This window comes from Anas platyrhynchos, chromosome 33, assembly GCF_047663525.1.
Source record: "Anas platyrhynchos isolate ZD024472 breed Pekin duck chromosome 33, IASCAAS_PekinDuck_T2T, whole genome shotgun sequence".
NCBI lineage: Eukaryota > Metazoa > Chordata > Aves > Anseriformes > Anatidae > Anas > Anas platyrhynchos.
In genome coordinates, this window is record NC_092618.1 from 6,756,652 (window position 1) to 6,776,157 (window position 19,506).

Here is a 19,506-nt window from a genome sequence, read left to right on the forward strand (position 1 = left end):
CTATGGGTTTGGGACCCCCCCCAGTGGGACTGGGACCCCCCCCATGTATCTGCTCCCCCCCTCAATGTGTCTGCCCCCCCCAATGGGACTGGGAGCCCCCCATGTGTCTGGGACCCCTCCATGGGTTTGGGGACCCCCCCCAATGGGATCAGGATCCCCACCCCAATGGTGCTGTGACCCCCCCCCCCATGGGTCTGTGACCCCCCAATGGGACCGGGAACCCCCCTATTGGACCTGGGACCCCCCCCATGTGTCTGGGACCCCCCCCATGTGTCTGGGACCCCCCCCCCCATGCGTCTGGGACCCCCAACCCCCCCCAGTGACCACAGCGAGCCCGTCGCGCTTCGAGCCCCCCGTTTATTGCCCCCCCTCGTCCAGCAGCCCCCCGTCCTCCTCGGGGGGGTCCGGGGGGGGGCGCAGCGCGGCGCTGACCCCGTGCAGCTCCAGCAGCTGCTGGAAGGCCGCCAGCAGCAGCAGCGCCGCCGTCACCCCCAGCAGCAGGTAGGCTGGGGGGGGGGGACACAGCGGTCAGAGACCCCCACCCCCCCGTGGAGACCCCCACCCCATGGAGAGATCCCCATGGAGACCCCCCCCCAATGAAGACCCAATCCGCCATGGTGACCCCATCCATGAAGACCCCGCCACCATGAAGACCCCACCCCAATGGAGACCCAACCACCATGGAGACCCCAACCATGAAGACCCCAACCACCATAAAGACACCACCATAAAGACCCCACCCCAATGGAGACCCCAACCACGGAGACCCCAACCATGGAGAACCCAACCACCATAGAGACCCCAACCATGAAGTCCCCCAACCACGAAGACCCCAACCACGAAGACCCCAACCATGAAGACCCCACCCCAATGGAGACCGCGCCCCAGTGGAGACCCAACCACCATGGAGACCCCAACCATGGAGACCCAACCACCATAAAGACACCACCCCAATGGAGACCCCAACCACGAAGACCCCAACCACGAAGATCCCAACCATGAAGACCCCAACCATCTAAACCCCAACCATGGAGACCCCAACCATGAAGACCCCAACCATGAAGACCCCAACCATAAAGACCCCAACCATGAAGACCCCAACCACCATGGAGAACCCAACCATGAAGACCCCCAACCACGAAGATCCAACCACCATGAAGACCCCAACCATGAGGACCCCAACCACCTAAACCCCAACCATGGAGACACCAACCATGAAGACCCCAACCATGAAGACCCCACCACCATAAAGACCCCACCCCAATGAAGACCCCCCCCACCAAGAAGACCCCAAACACATAGCCCCAACCCCCACATAACCCCAACCCCAGATCCCCAAACCCCAATGCCCCCCACCCCAACGCCCCCCCCCAACCCCCCGCCCCCGCTCACCGGCCAAGGCCACCCGGTAGAGGTGGCGCGGGGGCTGCCCCTCCGGTGCCCCCGCCGCGTCCCCCAGCCCCACGGTGGTGACGGCCATGCCGCAGAAGAAGACGGCGTCCAAGAAGCTCCCGGAGCCCCCCAGGGCCCACAGGGCGGCGGCAGGCAGCAGCACGAAGCCCCCCGCCACCGCCCCTGCCAGCAGCCCCAAATGGAGCCCGGCGGCCCCCCGGGGGCTCCAACCCCACCGCGTCCTCAGGTAGCGCCGGGGCCACCGGGTGACCGGCACCGAAAGCCACCGGGCCACCACCGCCAACGTCAACACCGTGAAGGGGACGCCCAGCGCCGCGTAGGCCAAGCAGAAGGCTTTGCCCCCCGGGGACAGGGGGGCCACGGGGCCGTAGCCTGGGGGGGGGAGGGAAATTTAGGGGGGGGACCCCCCCCGGTAAGTGAAAGGGGAGGGGGGACCCCTGGGGGTGGTGGGGGGAGGTTGGGGGCTTGGTGGTGATGGGGGTCCTGGGCGAACTGGGGGGCTCTGTGGGCTGGGGGGGTCCTGGTGGGGCTGGGGGGGGGCCTGGGGGTCCCAGTGCTAAAGGGGGTCCCAAAACCCATGGGGGTCCTGAGGTTCTCAGGGGGCTCGGTGCCTATGGGGGGCCATGGAGGGTCCTGGTGCCCACGGGGGTCCTGGTGTTCATGGGGGTCCCGGTGTTCTTGGGGGGGTCCCGGGGGGGCCTGGTGCTCAGAGGCGTCCTGGGGGAATTGGTGCTCATGGGGGTCCTGGGGTTCATGGGGGTCCCGGGGGTCTCAATGCCCTTGGGGGGGTCCTGGTGCCCATGGGGTTCTTTAGGAGGGTCCCAATTCGGAGGGGGGGTCCCGATTTGGGGGCGGGGGGGCTCCTTACCCACAGTGGTGAGCAGGGTGGTGGAGAAGAAGAAGGCGGAGGCCAGGTCCCACCGCGGGGTCCCGGAGGCGTTGAGGGTCCCGGGGGGGGTCCCGAGGGTCCGCGCCCCCCCCTCCAGCACCCAGAGCCCCAGGGTGCCCAGCAGCAGCAGCCCCCCCTGGGCCACCGTGTGGCCTTGGGGACGTGGTGGCCATGGGGACATGGTGGATATGGGGACATGGTCATCCTGGGGACATGGTGGCCACGGAGACATGGTGGCCATGGGGATGTGGTGGCCATGGGGACATGGTGGCCTTGGGGACAAGATGGCCGCTGTGGCCAGGAAATGGCCACGACACCTCAGGGACAGCCCTAGGGCCACCACGGCCACCGTGCGGCCTTGGGGACGTGGTGGCCTTGGGGATAAGATGGCGCTGGGGACATGGTGGATATGGGGCCGTGGGGGCTATGGGGCCATGGGGGCTATGGGGACGTGGTGGCCCTGGGGACATGGTGGCCTTGGTGACGTCATGGCTTTGGTTGCCATCATGGCTTTGGTGACGTGGTGGCCTTGGTGACGTCATCACCTTGGTGGCACGGTGGCCTTGCTGACATCACACCCTTGCTGACGTCACGGCCCCGCGCGCCCGTCCCCATGGCAACCGCCACTTCCGGCCCCGCCCCGCCGCTCCGCCAACAGCTTCCTCCCGCGCTCCTCACGTGACCGGAAGCGGAAGCGCCATGGAGCCCCCGGGAGCGGCGGCGGGGCTCGGTGCGGACCCCCCGGCGCCCCCCCCCTCCCCCGACCCCCCCTCTCCTCTCCCCGCAGCCCCCAAGCGCCGCGGCCCGGGCCCGGCCCCTCCGCGGATGGCGGAGCCGCGGCCGCTCTTCGACGACACCAGCGGCGGGGCCGCCCCCCCCTCCCCCCCCCACGGCCCGGCCCGGGCCTACGGGGCCCCCCCGGCGGCCCCCCCGGCGTCCTCCGCATCCCGCCTGCCCCCCCCCGCCGCCGCCTTCCTGGCCGAGCCCGTGTCCAGCCTGGCCGCCGCCTACGGCAGCAGCTTGGCCAGCCAGGGCCGGGACATCGTGGACCGGAACGTGAGGAGCGGGATAAGGGGGGGTGGGGGGAGAATTGGGGGGGGTGGGGGGGGGCGGCGGGGGGCTGTGGGGGGCTATAGGGGGCTGCGGGGGGCTACAGGGGGCTATATGGGGCTAGGGGGGCTATAGGGGGCTCTAGGGTGCTATGGGGGGCTATTGGGGGCTACGGGGGGCTATGGGTGGCTACGGGGGGCTGTACTCGGCTCTGGTGAGGCCGCACCTCGAGTACTGTGTTCAGTTTTGGGTCCCTCGCTACAAGAAGGACATGGAGGTGCTTGAGCAGGTCCAGAGAAGGGCGACGAAGCTGGTGAGGGGCCTGGAGAACAAGTCCTACGAGGAGCGGCTGAGGGAGCTGGGCTTGTTCAGCCTGGAGAAGAGGAGGCTCAGGGGCGACCTTATCGCTCTCTACAGATACCTTAAAGGAGGCTGTAGTGAGGTGGGGGTTGGCCTGTTCTCCCACGTGCCTGATGACAGGATGAGGAGGAATGGGCTAAAGTTGCGCCAGGGGAGTTTTAGGTTGGATCTTAGGAAGAACTTCTTTACCGAAAGGGTTGTTAGGCACTGGAACAGGCTGCCCAGGGAAGTGGTGGAGTCACCATCCCTGGAAGTCTTTAAAAGACGTTTAGATGTAGAGCTTAGGGATATGGTTTAGTGGGGACTGTTGGCGTTAGGTCAGAGGTTGGACTCGATGATCTTGAGGTCTCTTCCAACCTAGAAATTCTGTGATTCTGTGATTCTGTGACTTATTGGCTCAGCTCTGGTCAGCAGAGGGGCCCTTAGCAAACATGGGGCAGCTTCCAGATCCTTCTCACAAAAGCCACTCCTATGGCCCCGTGCTACCAAAACCTTGCCAGGTAAAACCACTACAGGGAGGCGCATCTCATCTGGTGGTAGCAGGCCAGTGTCACATAGACCCTCCCATGATCAGCAAGCCCAAAGTTCTACCAGTTGCACCAGTCCCGAAGCTACGTGTTAATGTGATGAGTCTGCTTGTCAGCTGTTGAGGGATTTCTTGAAACAGCAAAAATCCCATGGCTTGCTGTAGCTGAGCAAACCAAGCTACCAGGGCAACTATGAGAAGTTCCCATGACAGTGTTCCCACATCGCCCAATTGAGGAACTCAGAAAAATATCGTTACCAGTAGCTGGCTTCAAGGACAAGGTCTATGTGACTGCTAATCACAAGGAGGTTGTTTTCTTGCAAGTGGGGTTGTTTTCTTGCAGTTGTTTGTCTGAGTGCTTTTGACCAATAACCTTGTGTGAAACACTGTCCACCCCTGTTAAGTTCTCTATAAAAGTTAGGCTATTCGGGCAATAAAATGGAGCATGATCTGACTCTACTGGTGTCTGTCGTGCTTTCGGCCGTGCTTCCTGCAACAGTCAGCATCGATCCCCCCTATCGGAAGGACAGAGGCAAACACAACCTGTGCCCCTGATCCTTTAAGTAGTCGCCCCAAAGCCCTAAAGCCCCTTTTTTTACTAGGCATTAGTAACAAAAACTTGAACAAGGTGGAGATAAATTAACTTGGCTACAGCATTAAAGATGAGCTTTGCGCAGTGGTCAATTGCTGGCTGGCTTGAGGCGCGTGGCTGAGGGTCTCTAATGAATTGTATGACTGATTCGGGCGCGTGGACAGCGCATGTGGTTACGGGGAAAGTATATGTAGCAGAGAAAAATGGCAATAAAGGCCTTCTGCTCAAGAGGCATCGGGAGACCGTGTCTTTCATCCCTTCAGGTCTGCCCCCTTCCAACTCAGGATATTGTATGATTCCAAGTGTGGAACCCAGCATTTGGCCTTGAATGCCACGCAGCTGGATGCGGCCCGTTGATCCAGCCTGTCCAGATCCCCTTGCCCAGCTTGGTGTCGCCCACGAACTTACAGCGCCCGGTGGGGCCCATCCAGCCCAGGCACGTGTCACATGGGACCCTTGGTGACCTCCCTTGGTGACACCCCAGGGGTCCGCCTTATATGACTGCAGCTGTGGCTCGGACCCTCAGCGTCGGTGCACGGCAGTGACGGACAGGGCAGGAGCACTGGGCCTTCGAGGAGTCCCCGAGCATAGCCCACGCCTGCCCGAAGGAGCCTCCGTTTTCTATTTGAGAACTCTCCCACTCCAGAGGCTCCTTCTGAATCTGATGAGGAGGGAGGCATGCCCCCCAGGCAGCCCAGGCTGGCCTGGCAGGAGACCTGGTCTTCTGAGGGCAGCAACCGGCCAGCAGAGGACAGCTTGCTGGCAGAGGACAGCACCCCGGTAGAGGACATTTTGCCGGCAGAGGACAGAAGCCCAGCAGAGGACAGCTTGCTGTCAAAGGGCAGCAGCCCGGTAGAGGACAGCAGCCTGGCAGAGGACAGGAGACCAGCAGAGGACAGCTTAGTGGTAGAGAACAGAGGTTTGACAGAGGACAGCAAGAAGGAGTTGCAGTTGCTGGATCCCAGTGAGTCGTGAGTCCTCTCTGTACCCCTCCCTGCCACTGTAGGGGTGGACAAAAACACCACCTGAACTCCCACTCCATCCACTACCCGTCCCAGTCCCCTAAAGTCCCGCTTGATAGTCTTCAGGCTTCTATCTTCAGTATTATCACTGCCGGCCTGGACTATCAAAAGACGATAGTAATCAGAGGGGAAAACCAGGTTGGGAAGCTTTCTGGCAACGTCCATGACCCTAGCCCCAGGGAGGCAGCAGACTTCCCTACGGGTAGGGTCAGGCTAACAAATAGGGCCCTCTGTTCCCCTCACAAGGAAGTTGCCTTCTCAGGGGAACAGAGGGAACTTCTCAGGGTCCTTGGTGGCCTCCAAGTTAGCTCAGCGTCATGGCACCGAGTCACTGTGAAGGAGCTGCTGGAATAACGAGACAACAACCTAGTTCTATTAAAATATATATTGCTCTTTTGAGGACTGCTGCGGGGCTAGCGGCAACACGGCAGTGGAAATCTCCGTCCTGACATTGCCTTATGCCTTGACATCAGGATCAGGATGGTTTGAAATGCCAGGGAACAGACCATGGGTTCCGGGTCGTTCTCTGAAGGCTGGAGGACTGCAAAAGAAAGAAGAGCAGAGATGAAAACCCACTCCTTGCAGAGATCCCCAGGCATCCCCTGCAGAGCATGCCAGCCCCACTCGACTCTTCCCCAGGCCAGGAGGAGCAGGAGGGACAAAGGAATCCGTTGAAAGCTGCTGCTCAGCAATGTCCCAAATGCAGCCACCAGTCCTTCCCCACCTGCGCACCACAGGTCAAGTGGGGCACCTTCACAAGCTGGTTCCCTCACCACCTGCCTCCATCCCTTGGGAGGATTCACACACTCCAGGAATCTCCTGGACTCTTTCCTCTTGCTATTGTGCTTCCCCATGAGAGCAAGGGCTAGCGATCGTGACCCTGCTCCTAGCTGCTTGTAGGCTGTCTCATCTCCCTCTTCGTCCTGGTTGCGTGCTCTACAACAGGCTCCCACCTTCTGTCAGCCTTACTGCCCTTTCCCCTGACTCTTCCTCAGGGACACTCAACCCTTTCAGCGGCACTGCCCAGCTCCAGGCTGGGAGGCCATTCCCTGACACCACAGGCTACCCCGTCTCCTCTCCCTCGTTCCTATGGCTGCATTGCTCCTCCGCCCCGAAGCACTTCCCTGGAGCAGGGCAAGGCACGGGGGCCTCTGCCGCTGTCCCCCCAGCCCCAGCACACCCCCCACTGCCCTCACTCACCTCTGAGGATTTCATCCAGCTTCTCCTCGCTCTGGTCCTCGCAGTAGCGCGCAGCAAGACCTAGACACAGAGACCCCATCAGAGCCCCGCTCCCCAGCACGCTCCCAGCAGCGCAGCCCCTGGCCTGGCCAGCCAGGCTGTGCCCCCTCCTGCACCCTGGAGCAAGGGCCCAGTCGGGGGGCTCTGGGGGCAACAGGGCTGTGCCTCACTGCCAGGGCAGTGCCTGGGGCTGCCAAAGGCTGCCCCAAGAGGGACCCAGGGGCTGGGCTCACCAATGAATCTGACGGCCTCAAGTCGCAAGTTGGTCTGAGTGTCCTGCAGGTAGGGCTGGCTCTGCTGCAGGTATTCTTCTACTCTGCCTCTGTCCTGCTGCAGCTGGAGAGAGAGAGAACGCAGGGTCACGGGGCTTGCACACCCTCTCCAGGGTCTCCTCCATCATCCTGGGGGCAGGGAGGGCAGAGGGGCCTGCAGAAGAGCCCCCTGGGGCTCTGTGCTGGCAGGAAGGGAGCGAGGATGCGGCTGCAGGCAGCGGGCTCTGGCCGGGCGCGTTTGCCCAGCTGGGGCAAACCAAGTTGGGTCCTTACCAAGCACTCCCCGATCCTCCACGTCTGTTCTGTCTGGGCCAAGCGCTTCAGCTCCTTGCGTCGCAGAAACTCTGCAGCCACGGCGAGAGCTTTCCCAGAGGCCTGCGGAGCAGCAGAGGTTGGGAGGTAGCAGCACAGCCTTGGGAAGGAGACCCTCTGTCCCCTCCTCTTGGCAGGGCTGCGAGCCTTTCCCAGCGCGTTATGGGAGGCTGTGGTGAGGGGTAGCGTGCACTGGGTTCAGTGGCCAAGGCAAGGCCACGGGACAGCCACCATCGGAGGCAGCTCACAATGAGAGAGATCCCAGAGACCACAGCAAGAGATCAGAGGCTGGACTCGATGAACTTGAGGTCTCTTCCAACCTAGAAATTCTGTGATCCCCCAGAGCAACCCTGTGGCATCAGCACACCCTTGCCCACATAACTGCTCAGCTCTGAGATCTGTACCTTTGCTATGCTCTCACTCTGGTCTCTCATGTGAAAGTAGAGTGGGAGAAGGCTCCTGTGCACCGTCCTCTTCATTTCCTTCTTCCTTTGCCGCAGCACAGCCTCCACCACGGCTTGGAAGAGGCAGATGGAGTGCTCCTGCACCTGGCTGGACGCCTGGCAGGGAGGAGGACAGGAGGAATTTCAGCATTAGCGTGGCTGATGTGAAGGGAGCTCCCAGCACTGTGAGATGCTTCAGCGCTGGATCCTTCCCAGAGGAGCTGCTCAGGGGCAGCTGCAAGGCCTGGTGCCCGTGAAGGGCAACGCAATCGGTTGCCATCGCAGGCTGCCCGCCAGCCACCCCACTTTCGCCACCAGCCGCACCAGCCATGCCCAAGCAGAGCTCCCCAGCGCCTGGGCTGACGAGGAGACTGGGAAGGCCCTGCCTGAGTGCTGCCCACAGGGCCGGGCTGAAGGGCAGCCCTCGTTACAGGGGGCCCAGCTGAGGGCTCGGGCTCCCGCAGCACACTTACGTGGTCAAAGAGTGGCAGGAGCTTCTCAGCCAGCTGCAGAGCCGGGCCACTGGCCTCCCTCCTCTCCACATGAGCCATCACGTTTCTCAGCACAAGCAGGGCCTTCAGCACCACGTCTGTGTTGGTGTCCTGCAGAGCCTCCACAATGTCTGACAGCACGACCTGAATTTCCCTTGCCTGTAGGAAAGACACCATTTCCCTTCCGTGAGGCAGTGAGAGACCACCCTGGGCAAAGGGCTCTGGTTCCTGAGCACCAGCCTCCTGCCTTGCTTCCTGGCAGCGGGGAGGGACGGGAGGGAAGAAGAGCAAAGCCCCAGGCTGCCAACATGGCTTTGCTTGACGATGGCCCGCTCACCTTCTTAGGGCTCTCTGACACGGTGCAGAGCCCTTTCAGAACCATCAAGCGCATCTCTGGTCTTGGGTGCCTCAGGTAGCTCAGGAGGTGCACTGGGTTACCAAACTCATGAGTGTAATTATGGGCCAGCAACTGCAAGAAAGAGCAGTGAGAGCCTGGCAGGGCCTGCAGGGCTCCCTGCAGCCTCTTCTCCCACCTTTGGGCAGGGATGGGGCAGCGCCAGCTGGCACCAAAGAGGCACCAGGCGCGGGGAGCTACGGGGGCTTGCCGGCCCCAGGGACCATGTGTCCGTACGTCCTGCGGGAGCTGGCAGTTTGGGGGTAGATGGGCACAGGGCTGTGCCTGTGTGCCTGAAGGGGCACACGTAGCCCTGCTGGGAGCAAGGTTTCATCTGGGAACTCACAGCCAAGCGACGGATGCACGTGTCTTCGGTGACTTCCTTGCACCACTGGCACAGCGGGATGCCTTGCAACACGATGTTTAAAACATTCTCCAAGGTCCTCGGCATGGCCAGGATCACCTCCCACATGGCCAGGTCAGTGCTGCAAGCCCAGAATACTCTGTCAGTGAGGCTGCCTCAGCCGCAGGGCCACAAACTGGGCCAGCCCCAGAGGACCCAGGCTGTCCTGCAGCCCCTGTGACTTGGGGAACACTGAGGGCCCAGCCTGGGCAGGCAGGAGGGGGCTGAGCTGGTGTTCCCTGGGGGCAGGGGGACTCTGGGCTGCCTTGGACAGCTGGGCTGCTGCAGCCCTGGCTGGCCCAGTAGGGCTGGAACACATTGGTGGGAAGGAGGGCTGTGCTCCTTGGGGATGTCCTGCTCTTTGCCATTGGTGTGGCAAGCAGAGAGTCTCCAGGTGCATCTCCCGACGCGGAACAAGCCCTCAAGGATGTTAAGGCCAGGACCTGTCACGTGGCGGAGAGAACCGCAGCAAGTTCTTGGCTTCGTCCCTGGGCATCATGTTGGTCATCTGGAGAAGCAGGGAGTCCAGGCACTGCCGCGCCGATGCCGTGTGGATGCTGCCCAGGTTTCTCCTGATGCATTCCATGATCTTTGGCACCTTGGGGGACAAAGTGGGAATGGTGTTGCCAGCAGACCGCAGCCATTGCCACAGCTGCCACTCAAACTTTGGCCCCTTCCATTGCTCTCTGCTGGCTTCAGGTGGCTTCTGGAGCCCAAGAGACCCCGATGTGCGAGGGAGGCAGGGAGGGAGGCAGGGAAGGAGAGAGGAACCACGCCTGGAAGAGCTCAAGGGCAGGGCCATGGCCACAGGCCACTTACATCTGTCAGCCAGTAGTCAGGGTCCTCCAAGGCTGCGTCCAGCACGCTGCAGGCCCCCTGCTTGTCATGGATGCTGGAGTCTTGTAAAGCTTCCAGGGCTGTGAGGATGATGTCCAGCCTCTCAGCAGGGAAGAGATGTCCTCCAAACCGCTGTGGGAAGAAGGAGGAGCGAAGACATGCCTCACTGAGTGTCCCAAGGGTGCTGCTTAGCTGAGCAGCAAGGGCAGCTCTGGAGAGAGGGCCCTCGGGGGAAGGGGTGAGGATGGGGCATATGGGGCCAGAGTGCTGGCCCTGCAGGTAACCAGGGCTTGCTGGTGGCCAGGAGGGCTGGAGCTGCTGCCGGGACACAGGGGAGCAGCCTTCGCATAGCCCCAGCCTGGGGACAAGAGGAACCCTCTCAGCAGGGCGAGTGAGGCCGTGCCAGCCCCACCGGTTCTGGACCCCTTTGCTCACACGAGATGCCTGCTGATGCTGCGGACAAGATCCCCAGCAAGGCCAGAGCTCATTACCTTGGCAATTTCACACGGAGTTGATGGTATAGAAAATGGAAGTTTTGCATACTCCAATTTCTTGTGTCTCTCTGCATAATTTACCATGTCCTCTCTCAATATGCATTCTAAACAGGGGGAAACAGCGAAGAGTCAGTAGGGAAGAGCATCTTTGCCAACAAGCTTGCCAAATGGTGAAAAGCACTTTCACTAGGAATGGCTGAGGAGGGAGGCTCAGACCCCCGGCGAGGAGAGTGGTGGGCAGGGATGTAAAGCACAAGGTGAGGAGTGCTGGGAGCAAGAGGGACCTCAGGGATGATGCAGAAGGAGGAGAAGCAATGGCGTTGGGTGCCGTGGGGGTAGCAGCGTGTCACAGACCCCCTTCTGCTCGGGGTCAGGATGTGCAGGAAGCCCCCTGACACCTGCCTTTAAGACGGCAGGGAGCAAACAGTCAGGGAGCATTCTGGAGGGCGTCACCATCCCTGGTGATGCACGGCTGGCTCTGCTGTTCACTCCTCGGGGAAGATGCGGTTTGGGAAGTGCTCATCGATCGATGGCTTAGACTGGGGGACACCACAAAACAGCGTGGTAGGTGATCTGGGGAGGGTTGGGAAGCACAGCAGCAGAGAACTGCTCCTGGACGGCAGGTGAACGTCTAGCTTCTGCGGAAAACGATAGCCAGAATGCTGCGGGAAGCTGCTGTGAGGAGCAGAGGAGGCCAGGGAACCTGGCAGAATTCCGTGGGCAGCCTCCACCAAGCACAAAAACAATCCTTCACAATACTCACAGAATCACAGAATTTCTAGGTTGGAAGAGACCTCAAGATCATCGAGTCCAACCTCTAACCTAACACTAACAGTCCCCACTAAACTCGGGGAAAACAAGTAGACATATCAGTAGATGTTTTTGTGCAGACGGACGCTGTCCACCACACCTTCTTACCTCTTCCTTTTCTGATGATGTTGTATATGTGAGAAAGAGTTTCTAAAGCTGTGAATCTGATGGAATCTTTGTCACCGGTGAAAATGAAGAGGATGCCCAGCAGCTGTCCCAGGATGGGGATGTAGAGCTCTGTGGGCTCATCATCGCTATAGTTTTCATAGTCATCTGTGATCTGGGTGAGGAAGGGAGGAGAGACAAAGGGCTTAGTGGAGGCAGAGCCGGTCCCTGAGAGAGCACGGCCTGGGAAGGGAAGAGCAGGGGCGAAGGAGGGACGAAGACCCTCGATTCACGGTTCTGAGGCACTCACGTGCATCGAGGCTTGCCTCACAGGCACCCCTGAGTGGCAGGATGCTCTGGGATGCAGGAAAGGGTGAAGGGTTCGTTGTGCCTTACCTCGGCCTCAAAATACAAGAGGATGAAAGCACTCAGCCTCTCAATCATCCTCACAGCTCTCTCACACACAGCTGGGTCTTTGGAGAGGGCAAAGTCCAGCAGCGCCTGCGAGGAGAGAAGTTGCTGGGTTGACAGTGGTCTGCAAATGTGACCTGAGAGGATTCTTTGGAAATTCTTTGCAAATGCCAAACCTTCAACATATTCTGCATCTCTGTGTTGAAACTGGCGATGGGACAGTTGAGTACGAAGCCCTCCAGCATGGTGTCCATGGCTTTCATAGTCTGCAGGGAGGACAGAAGAGCATCGAATTATTTCTCTGGCCCTCCTCACCCCCAGGAGCTGGCTCTGAGCCCCTCGGGAGTTCAGGGGTGGCTTTGGGGCTAAAAAGCTGCTGTGTGCAGACCTCCTGCAGCACAAGATCAGGTCGGGGAAGGGGGAAGGGTGAGGCTGGGAAAGCAAATCTGGGCCCCGGCCCTGCACTGGTCTCTGGTTGTGTCAGCACGGGGAAGCAAGGCAGCAGCTCAGCATGACTGGGGGTGCCGGTACCTCACCCAGCACATACCTCGGCGTAGAGCACTCCTGTCTCTGGCACATCTGACTCGGGAGGCAGAAAGAAGACGCTCTTGAAGCACATGTTTAGGAGACTCTCCCTTTTGCCATGCAGTGCTGTTGGCACGGTCTTGCTGAAGGAGAGAGAGAGAGGAGCCTGTTGGACGCAGTGCCTTGAGGCTTATGAAGGAGGACACAGACCTCCCTTGGCCAGGCATCCCTGGGAGGGACGGGCAGCCTCCCTGCCAGCTTCAGGGCCACCAGGACATTGCCACCAGGGGCTGGGCACGCACCTGAGGAGGGCGACAGTCTCCATGGCCTTCTGCCGGAATGCTGTGCGCAAGCTGTCCACGGGCTCCTTTTCCAGCAGCGCCTGCAGAGCACAAGCAGGATGAGACCTTGGAGCCGCCGGCACCCAGCAGCAGCAGAGCCAGCGCTGCCCCAGCCCTCGCCTCCCAGGGGGCTGGTGCCGGGGGGCCTTGCCCCTTCCCCAACCCGCTGCGCATCCTCTCACCATGATGTTCTCCACCAGGTTAGTTTGGCAGCAGAAGTCATGCAAGTTCATTGGCACACCCCTCTCTGTGACACATGTGCACAGATCGCAGATTTTGCTGAGGAACAGCATCTTCTGCTCCTCGTCGTCCTGGCAGCCACAAAGACACCAACAGAGCATTAGGGGGACACCCACGGCCAGCAGGACCAAAGCCTTGAGGGGTCTGGGGCTGTGTGGGACCCCTGGAGGGCAGCGCCAGGAGCACAGCTGTGATGCAAGCGGCTGCCATTACCTTTTCTGTGCCTCTGACATACGCCCTGATGAATTCCACGGCCTTGTCTCTGCACAGTTTCCATGCCTTACCTGGAAAGGAGGAAAGCAAAGAGTGCTGCAGAGAGGGGCTGAATGCAGGGGTGAGGAGAGGAAGGGCCCCAGCCCCAGAAGGCCGTGGGGAGGCCGCGGGGATGCCCAGAGGCTGCAGCAGCTCCGCTGGGAAGAGAGGCTGAGGGAGCTGGGCTTGTGGAGCCTGGAGAAGGCTGCGGGGGGACCTCGCTGCGGCCTCCCCGTGCCCAAAGGGGCCTCCAGGAAAGCTGGGGGGGGATCTTCATCATGGACTGCAGCGACAGGACAAGGGGTGACGGCCTTAACCTCAAAGAGGGCAGGTTTCTTTCGGACAGGCAGGGATTTCTCTCCTTCACGCCCAGGGCAGTGAGGCCTTGGCGCAGGCTGCGGTGCCCCCTCCCTGGCACTGCCCACGGCCAGGCTGGGTGGGCTTTGGGCAGCCTGGGCTGGGGGGAAGCATCGTGATCGCCGAGGTCCCCCCCAGCCCAAAGCGTCCTGGCATTCTGTGGTGCTGCGGAGGAAGCTCGGCCCCGTCAGCCCAAGCGCCGCTTTACCCAGGGAAGGAGTCCTGGAGTCAGGCAGGGGTCTCTGTGTCCCCAACCCTCCCCACCCCATCCCGAAGACCCTGACTCACTGGGATCCAGCCACTGTACGTCGTCCTGGCTCTCCTCTACCTGGCTGCTGCCCGCTGCCTGAGCAATGGCCTCTGCCGGCAAAATGTCCTCTGCCAGGCTGTTGTCCTCTGCCGGCAATATGTCCTCTACCGAGGTGCTGTCCTCTGCCAGCAAGCTGTCTTCTGACAGGCTGCTGTCCTCTGATGGCAAAAAGGCCTCGACTGGGGTTCTTTCCACTGCCAGCAAGCTGTCCTCTGCTGGCCGGTTGCTGCCCCTAGAAGACCAGGTCTCCTGCCAGGCCAGCCTGGGCTGCCTGGGGGGCATGCCTCCCTCCTCATCCCCTTCAGAAGCAGCCTCTGGAGTGGGAGAGTTCTCAGATAGAAACCGGCGGCTCCTCTGGGCGGGCGGTTGCGGCATTGTGGGACGTGGGCTATGCTCGGGGACTCCTCGAAGGCCCTGTGCTCCTGCCCTGTCCGTCACTGCCGTGCACCGACACTGAGGGTCCGAGCCACGGCTGCGCTCTTATAAGGCGGAGCCCTGGGGTGTCACCAAGTGACGTCACAATGGGTGCCACTGTGACACGCGCCTGGGCTGGGTGGGCACCCATTGTGACGTCACTTGGTGACACCCCAGGGTGCTGCCTGACGCGAGCGCAGCCGTGGCTCGGACCCTCAGGCCCTGCTTCCCAGGACGTGGCTGAACACCGCTCGTTGATGGGAAGTAGAGAATAATTTTTTTTTCCCTCTCTCCGTGCTCCCGCGCGGACTGATTGTTTCTTTTGTTTCGTTTTTTTTTTTTTTCCTCCCCATTCCCTTTCCATTTAATTAAACCTTTCTCATCTCAAACCTCGAGTTCTCTGTGTTGTATTTTCTCCCCCTTCCTCTTTGAGGAGAGGGGCAGTGAGAGAGCGGTTGTGGTGGAGCTCGGCTGCCCACCTGAGTGAAACCACCACACTTTGTCCCAGCAGCTGCGGTGCCTTGTGAGGGGCTGGGGCTGGGGTGGCCGTGCCCAGAGCCCTGCAGCAGCCTGTGGAGGGCATTGCCCTGGGGCCAGCCCAGCCTGGGCTGCTGGGCTGGGCTGGGCTGGAGAGAGGGCAGGGTGGTGGGGAGAGGTGGGCAGGGGCCGGGCTGGGCTGGGCAGTGCCCGGCAGAGCACTTTGTTGACTTTGATGACTTTCACCTATTTCTTTGAGGACTGTAGACACCCGTCTCTGTTCACCACCTTGCTCTCATGCCAGCATTTCCATCATTTCACCAGTGTCTCATCAACCCTCCCCAGCTGCTCCTTCTCACACAAAGCCATGCTCTGATCACAGACGCTCTTTGGGTGACCTCTGGCAACGCAGCACAACACTCTGAGGGACAGTTCTTCCTCCTCGTGGCCAGCACCAACATTCCAAAGTGCACTTTGTGGCAGTTTTTTCTCTCCTACTCTTTTCTACTACAAAAGAAAGCTCCATCAGGGTGGAACCCCCTCCTAAAGTAGGCATCCCAATCCATCAGGCTCCTTGCGGCCTGTCAGCCAACCAGACAGAAGTCACCGCACCAGCATCTTCCAAGCCATGGGCCTGCTGCTGTCCAGTCATGGACTCAAGCAGAAGGGACAGGACAACCCATATGTGGGCCTTCTTTCTGCATGGGTCCTCCTGGGTATGTAGGCAGAGGGGATCCCACAGTCAGCATGCCAGCCAGGTGCCTTTTGCTGGCCTACCAGGGCCACTGGCAGATGTCAGCCGAAAAGTACCGATCCCAGCTCTAAGTCAAGGGTGACCTGCCACCTACAGACAGAAGTGACCTCTCAGTCCCTTTCTGTGACATGTTCCTGCTGCTGCCCTATCTTCTGCAGGGACAGAAGTGACCTTACCGTCACTGCCACAGTCACATTGCTCCTGCTGGTGCAGGACTTCCTGAGGCAGAGCTGAGCTCATCAGAGCATTCTCCCCTGTCTCCTCCTTGTGGCCCACAATCTGATGAGATCCATGGCCCCTCACATTCAGCTTTGAGTGCCATGACTGCAGAGCAACCTCATGGTTCCTGCCCTGTCCCAAGGGATGACGGGCCTAAAGTTAAGGCTTAGTAGAGGGGCTGAAGGTGAGGAGGTTAATGCACAGGAACAGGGGTTTTGGGTGTTAGGTGTTCATGTATATGACTAGGGACTAGGGCCCACCTTACTGGGTTAAAGATTAAGCAAAGTTTGAATGGGAATGTTTTGGTATTCTTATGTGGGTATCAGGTCTGTGTTTAGGGTATGGACAAGCTTTGTGGTTTAGGGTTTTGTTTAGGTCTCTCAGGCAGTTTCCTAGGGTTAAAAAGAGCATTTTAATGCTAGTGTTAAGGTCAGGGATCAGAGTGATTAAGAGAGTAAAAACAAGGGGAAGGGGCTATGTGATGAATTTTGGCTTCAAGGGATGCGTTGAGGTCAGGCATTAGAGTAGTGGATTCCTGACAGTGTGTACAGTAGCATTTAGGTTTAAGGATTAATGTTGCTGGTTAAAATAGGGCAAGGTCTTTACATGACTCTTTTAAGTCAGTGCTACAGCAGAATCAACATTGCCTGAACCTTCTAGCCTCCCAGAAATCATTGATTCCTGCTGGCCTCTTCTCTCTCCCAAATCTCACATTTCTCCTGGCCAGGCTTCTTCTGACCTCCCCATATCAGTCATCTTCTTAGGGGTAGTTTTCTGATGGCTTTCATGATCTCACAGTGTCTGTCTTACCTCTGTTGGCTACTCCTTTCTTAAGACAGACGCAGCACCGAAGCCAGGATGGAAAAGAACATAAAGGCTGCAGGAACACCCTGCACAATGTGCCCTGCAGCTCCGTACCACGCTAAAAATTTGTTTCCTGCCTCCAGCTTTTGGATATAGAATGGCTCCTATGCAGCCAGGGTAACTTTTTCCAGGCCCTCGTGCATGGTTCAGTTTACCCCAGGCATCTTGGAGGCAGTGGCCCCCTCTGTGTTGAAAACTGAAAGCAGTCCTGAAGGATGACTTCAGGCAAAAGCTGACACCTCTGACATGACAAGCCCTATCCAAGACCTCTTCCTTTATGGGGCCTACCAGGTACTCGGAAAGAGCGGATCTCACAAACTACAGGCACAGCAAGTGCCTTCTGCTTGCCTTTCAGGTACTTTTGCAGATATGAGCCTAATGGCATAGATCCCAGCCGGGAGTCAAGGGATGAGCTGCCAGCTATTTCTCCAAGAAGCCACCTCAAAGGCCATTTAACAGCCATTCACTTCCTGCTGGACTTAGAATTTCTGAGGCACCACCGCCTCATAATATCATACCTACAAAACACCCCCTTTTTGGCCTAGGACCTGCCCAGGTAGAAGTGATCTGATTGTGATCCTTCAAGCCCATGGCACTGCTGCTGGGCTCCCAGACCCTCTGATGCATGTGAACCAGTTCCGTGCCAGTTCTGGGAGGTGCTAGGGCAGGTGGGACCTTGCAGGCAATGTTCCAGCCCCATGACTGTTGTTGGTCTCTCAGCTCCTTGCACACAGCAAAGATCACTCTGACATGCAGATGTTGTGTGCCTGAAGCTGGCCTAGAAGACACTCTGGGAAGCGCCCTCCCAGCCCCTGCCCCAGCCCGAGCTGGCGGTGCTGCTCTGCAGAGCAAGGGGGCTGTGGTGCCCAGGGCACGGGGACACTCTGCAGGGCCATGCTGGGCAGGCTGGGAGGCAGACCCAGCTCATGGGGTCACTGTCATTGCCCAAGGCTGCAAGGAATCAGTCACCAGCCTCCTTTGCTGGGGCTACTGCGTGTCGTGGGGCTGCAGAGCTCTCCTCTGCCTGTTGGCAGCAGCTTGAGCACTTGAGCTCTGCTAAATTCACCTTGCACAGGCTCATGCTCTGCGGGCTCCACCTGTTTTATGGGCTCATGCTGCTCCGGCCAATACCCTGGACTCTGCTGGCAGATGCTAATTCCCTCTGCAAGAAACATTAACCTGCCAGCAGTCCCAGCACAGCCCCACAACAGCACTGGCACCAAGCTCCAGGAGCAGCCGGGCCTGGCCCCACCAGCAGGAGAGGGCGGCAGAGGCAAGAGAGCAGCTTGGCATGCCCCAAGCGCTGGTGCTCCCTGGCTGTGCTGCTGGAATGGGACTCTTTTCCTCTGCAAATGGGCACTGCCCCAGCAGAGCCAGACCAGGTCTCAGAGGAAGGACATCAGACAAAGAAGGCAGTGTAGGCTGTTTTATTTCGTTAAAAGTTCACAGAGACCATAATTCCACATGGACAGAGACTCAGTACATACACTAAACACACGTACAGAATTGGGAGTGGGACAAAAATGACATTTTATTGGGCAACCTAACCTGAAAAAAACAAAACAAACAAAACAAAACAAAACACAAAACTAAGTAATACCAGTACTAAAAATACACACTCACACATACAAAAACAACAAAAAAGGGAATATAGGTTGTTCTGTGTAAGTGATATTCTGAGTAATCTGCAGAAACAGACTGTGAAATTATTGCTTCCGAAGCAAATCAAGTCATCAGTTTCCACAAGGCATTCTTGAGGTCCTTGTTCCTCATGCTGTAGATGAAGGGGTTCACTGCTGGAGCCACCACCGAGAATAGAGCGGCCACCAACAGGTCCAGGGAGGGAGAGGAGATGGAGGGGGGCTTCAGGTAGGCAAACATGCCAGTGCTGACAGTCAGAGAGACCACAACCAGATGAGGGAGGCACGTGGAAAAGGCTTTGTGCTGGTCCTTCTCAGAGGGAATCCTCAGCACAGCCCTGAAAATCCGTATATAGGACAACATAATGAAAACAAAACAAGCAAAGATTAAAGAAAGAGTAAATAAGAGTACAGCAACTTCCCTGAGGTAGGCATCTGAGCAGGAGAGCTTGAGGATCTGGGGGATCTCACAGAAGAACTGGGCCACTGCATTTCCAAGGCAGAGGGACAGGGAAAATGTATTGGCTGTGTGCAGGACAGCACTGAGAAAGCCACTGCCCCAGGCAGCTGCTGCCATCTGGGCACAAGCTCTGCTGCCCAGGAGGCTCCCGTAGTGCAGGGGCTTGCAGATGGCAACGTAGCGGTCGTAGGCCATGACGGTGAGGAGGGAATACTCTGCTCCAACCAAGAAGACAAAAAAGAAGACCTGTGCAGCACACCCGTGGTAAGAGATGGCCCTGGTGTCCCAGAGGGCATTGGCCATGCCTTTGGGCAGAGTGGTGGAGATGCAGCCCAGGTCGAGAAGGGCGAGGTTGAGGAGGAAGAAGTACATGGGGGTGTGGAGGCGGTGGTCGCAGGCTACGGCGGTGAAAATCAGGCCGTTGCCCAGGAGGGCAGCCAGGGAGATGCCCAGGAAGAGCACGAAGTGCAGGAGCCGCAGCTCGCGCGTGTCTGCGAATGCCAGCAGGAGGAACTCGCTCACAGAGCTGCTGTTGGGCATTTGCTGACTTTGGACACAGGTATCTTTGAAGAGGAGAAAAAAAAATAGAA

The 19,506-nt window shown here is 59.1% G+C and overlaps 2 protein-coding genes across 3 annotated transcripts; one reads left to right on the top strand and one right to left on the bottom strand.

The window, feature by feature from the left end:
* Window positions 1-337: 337 nt before the first annotated feature.
* LOC140000341 (potassium channel subfamily K member 6-like) lies at window positions 338-2,543 on the bottom strand. The gene is made up of 3 exons (XM_072030195.1): window positions 2,282-2,543; window positions 1,393-1,785; window positions 338-506 (listed from the first exon to the last, which is right to left on the bottom strand). Exons 1-3 carry the CDS (start codon window positions 2,541-2,543, stop codon window positions 358-360), a joined length of 804 nt encoding a protein of 267 aa, XP_071886296.1. The 3' UTR covers window positions 338-357.
* A 410-nt stretch (window positions 2,544-2,953) lies between these two features.
* Window positions 2,954-18,512, top strand: LOC113840668 (protein YIF1B-like). 2 transcript variants are annotated; one of them, XM_072030210.1, is made up of 3 exons: window positions 2,954-3,032; window positions 3,090-3,358; window positions 8,176-18,512. In XM_072030210.1, the coding sequence occupies exons 1-3, from the start codon at window positions 3,002-3,004 to the stop codon at window positions 8,284-8,286; spliced, it is 411 nt and encodes a 136-aa protein (XP_071886311.1). In that variant the 5' UTR covers window positions 2,954-3,001; the 3' UTR covers window positions 8,287-18,512. The 2 variants fall into 2 exon arrangements, with proteins under 2 accessions (XP_071886311.1, XP_071886312.1); XM_072030211.1 differs by lacking the exon at window positions 8,176-18,512 and adding an exon at window positions 5,094-5,209.
* Window positions 18,513-19,506: the final 994 nt, after the last annotated feature.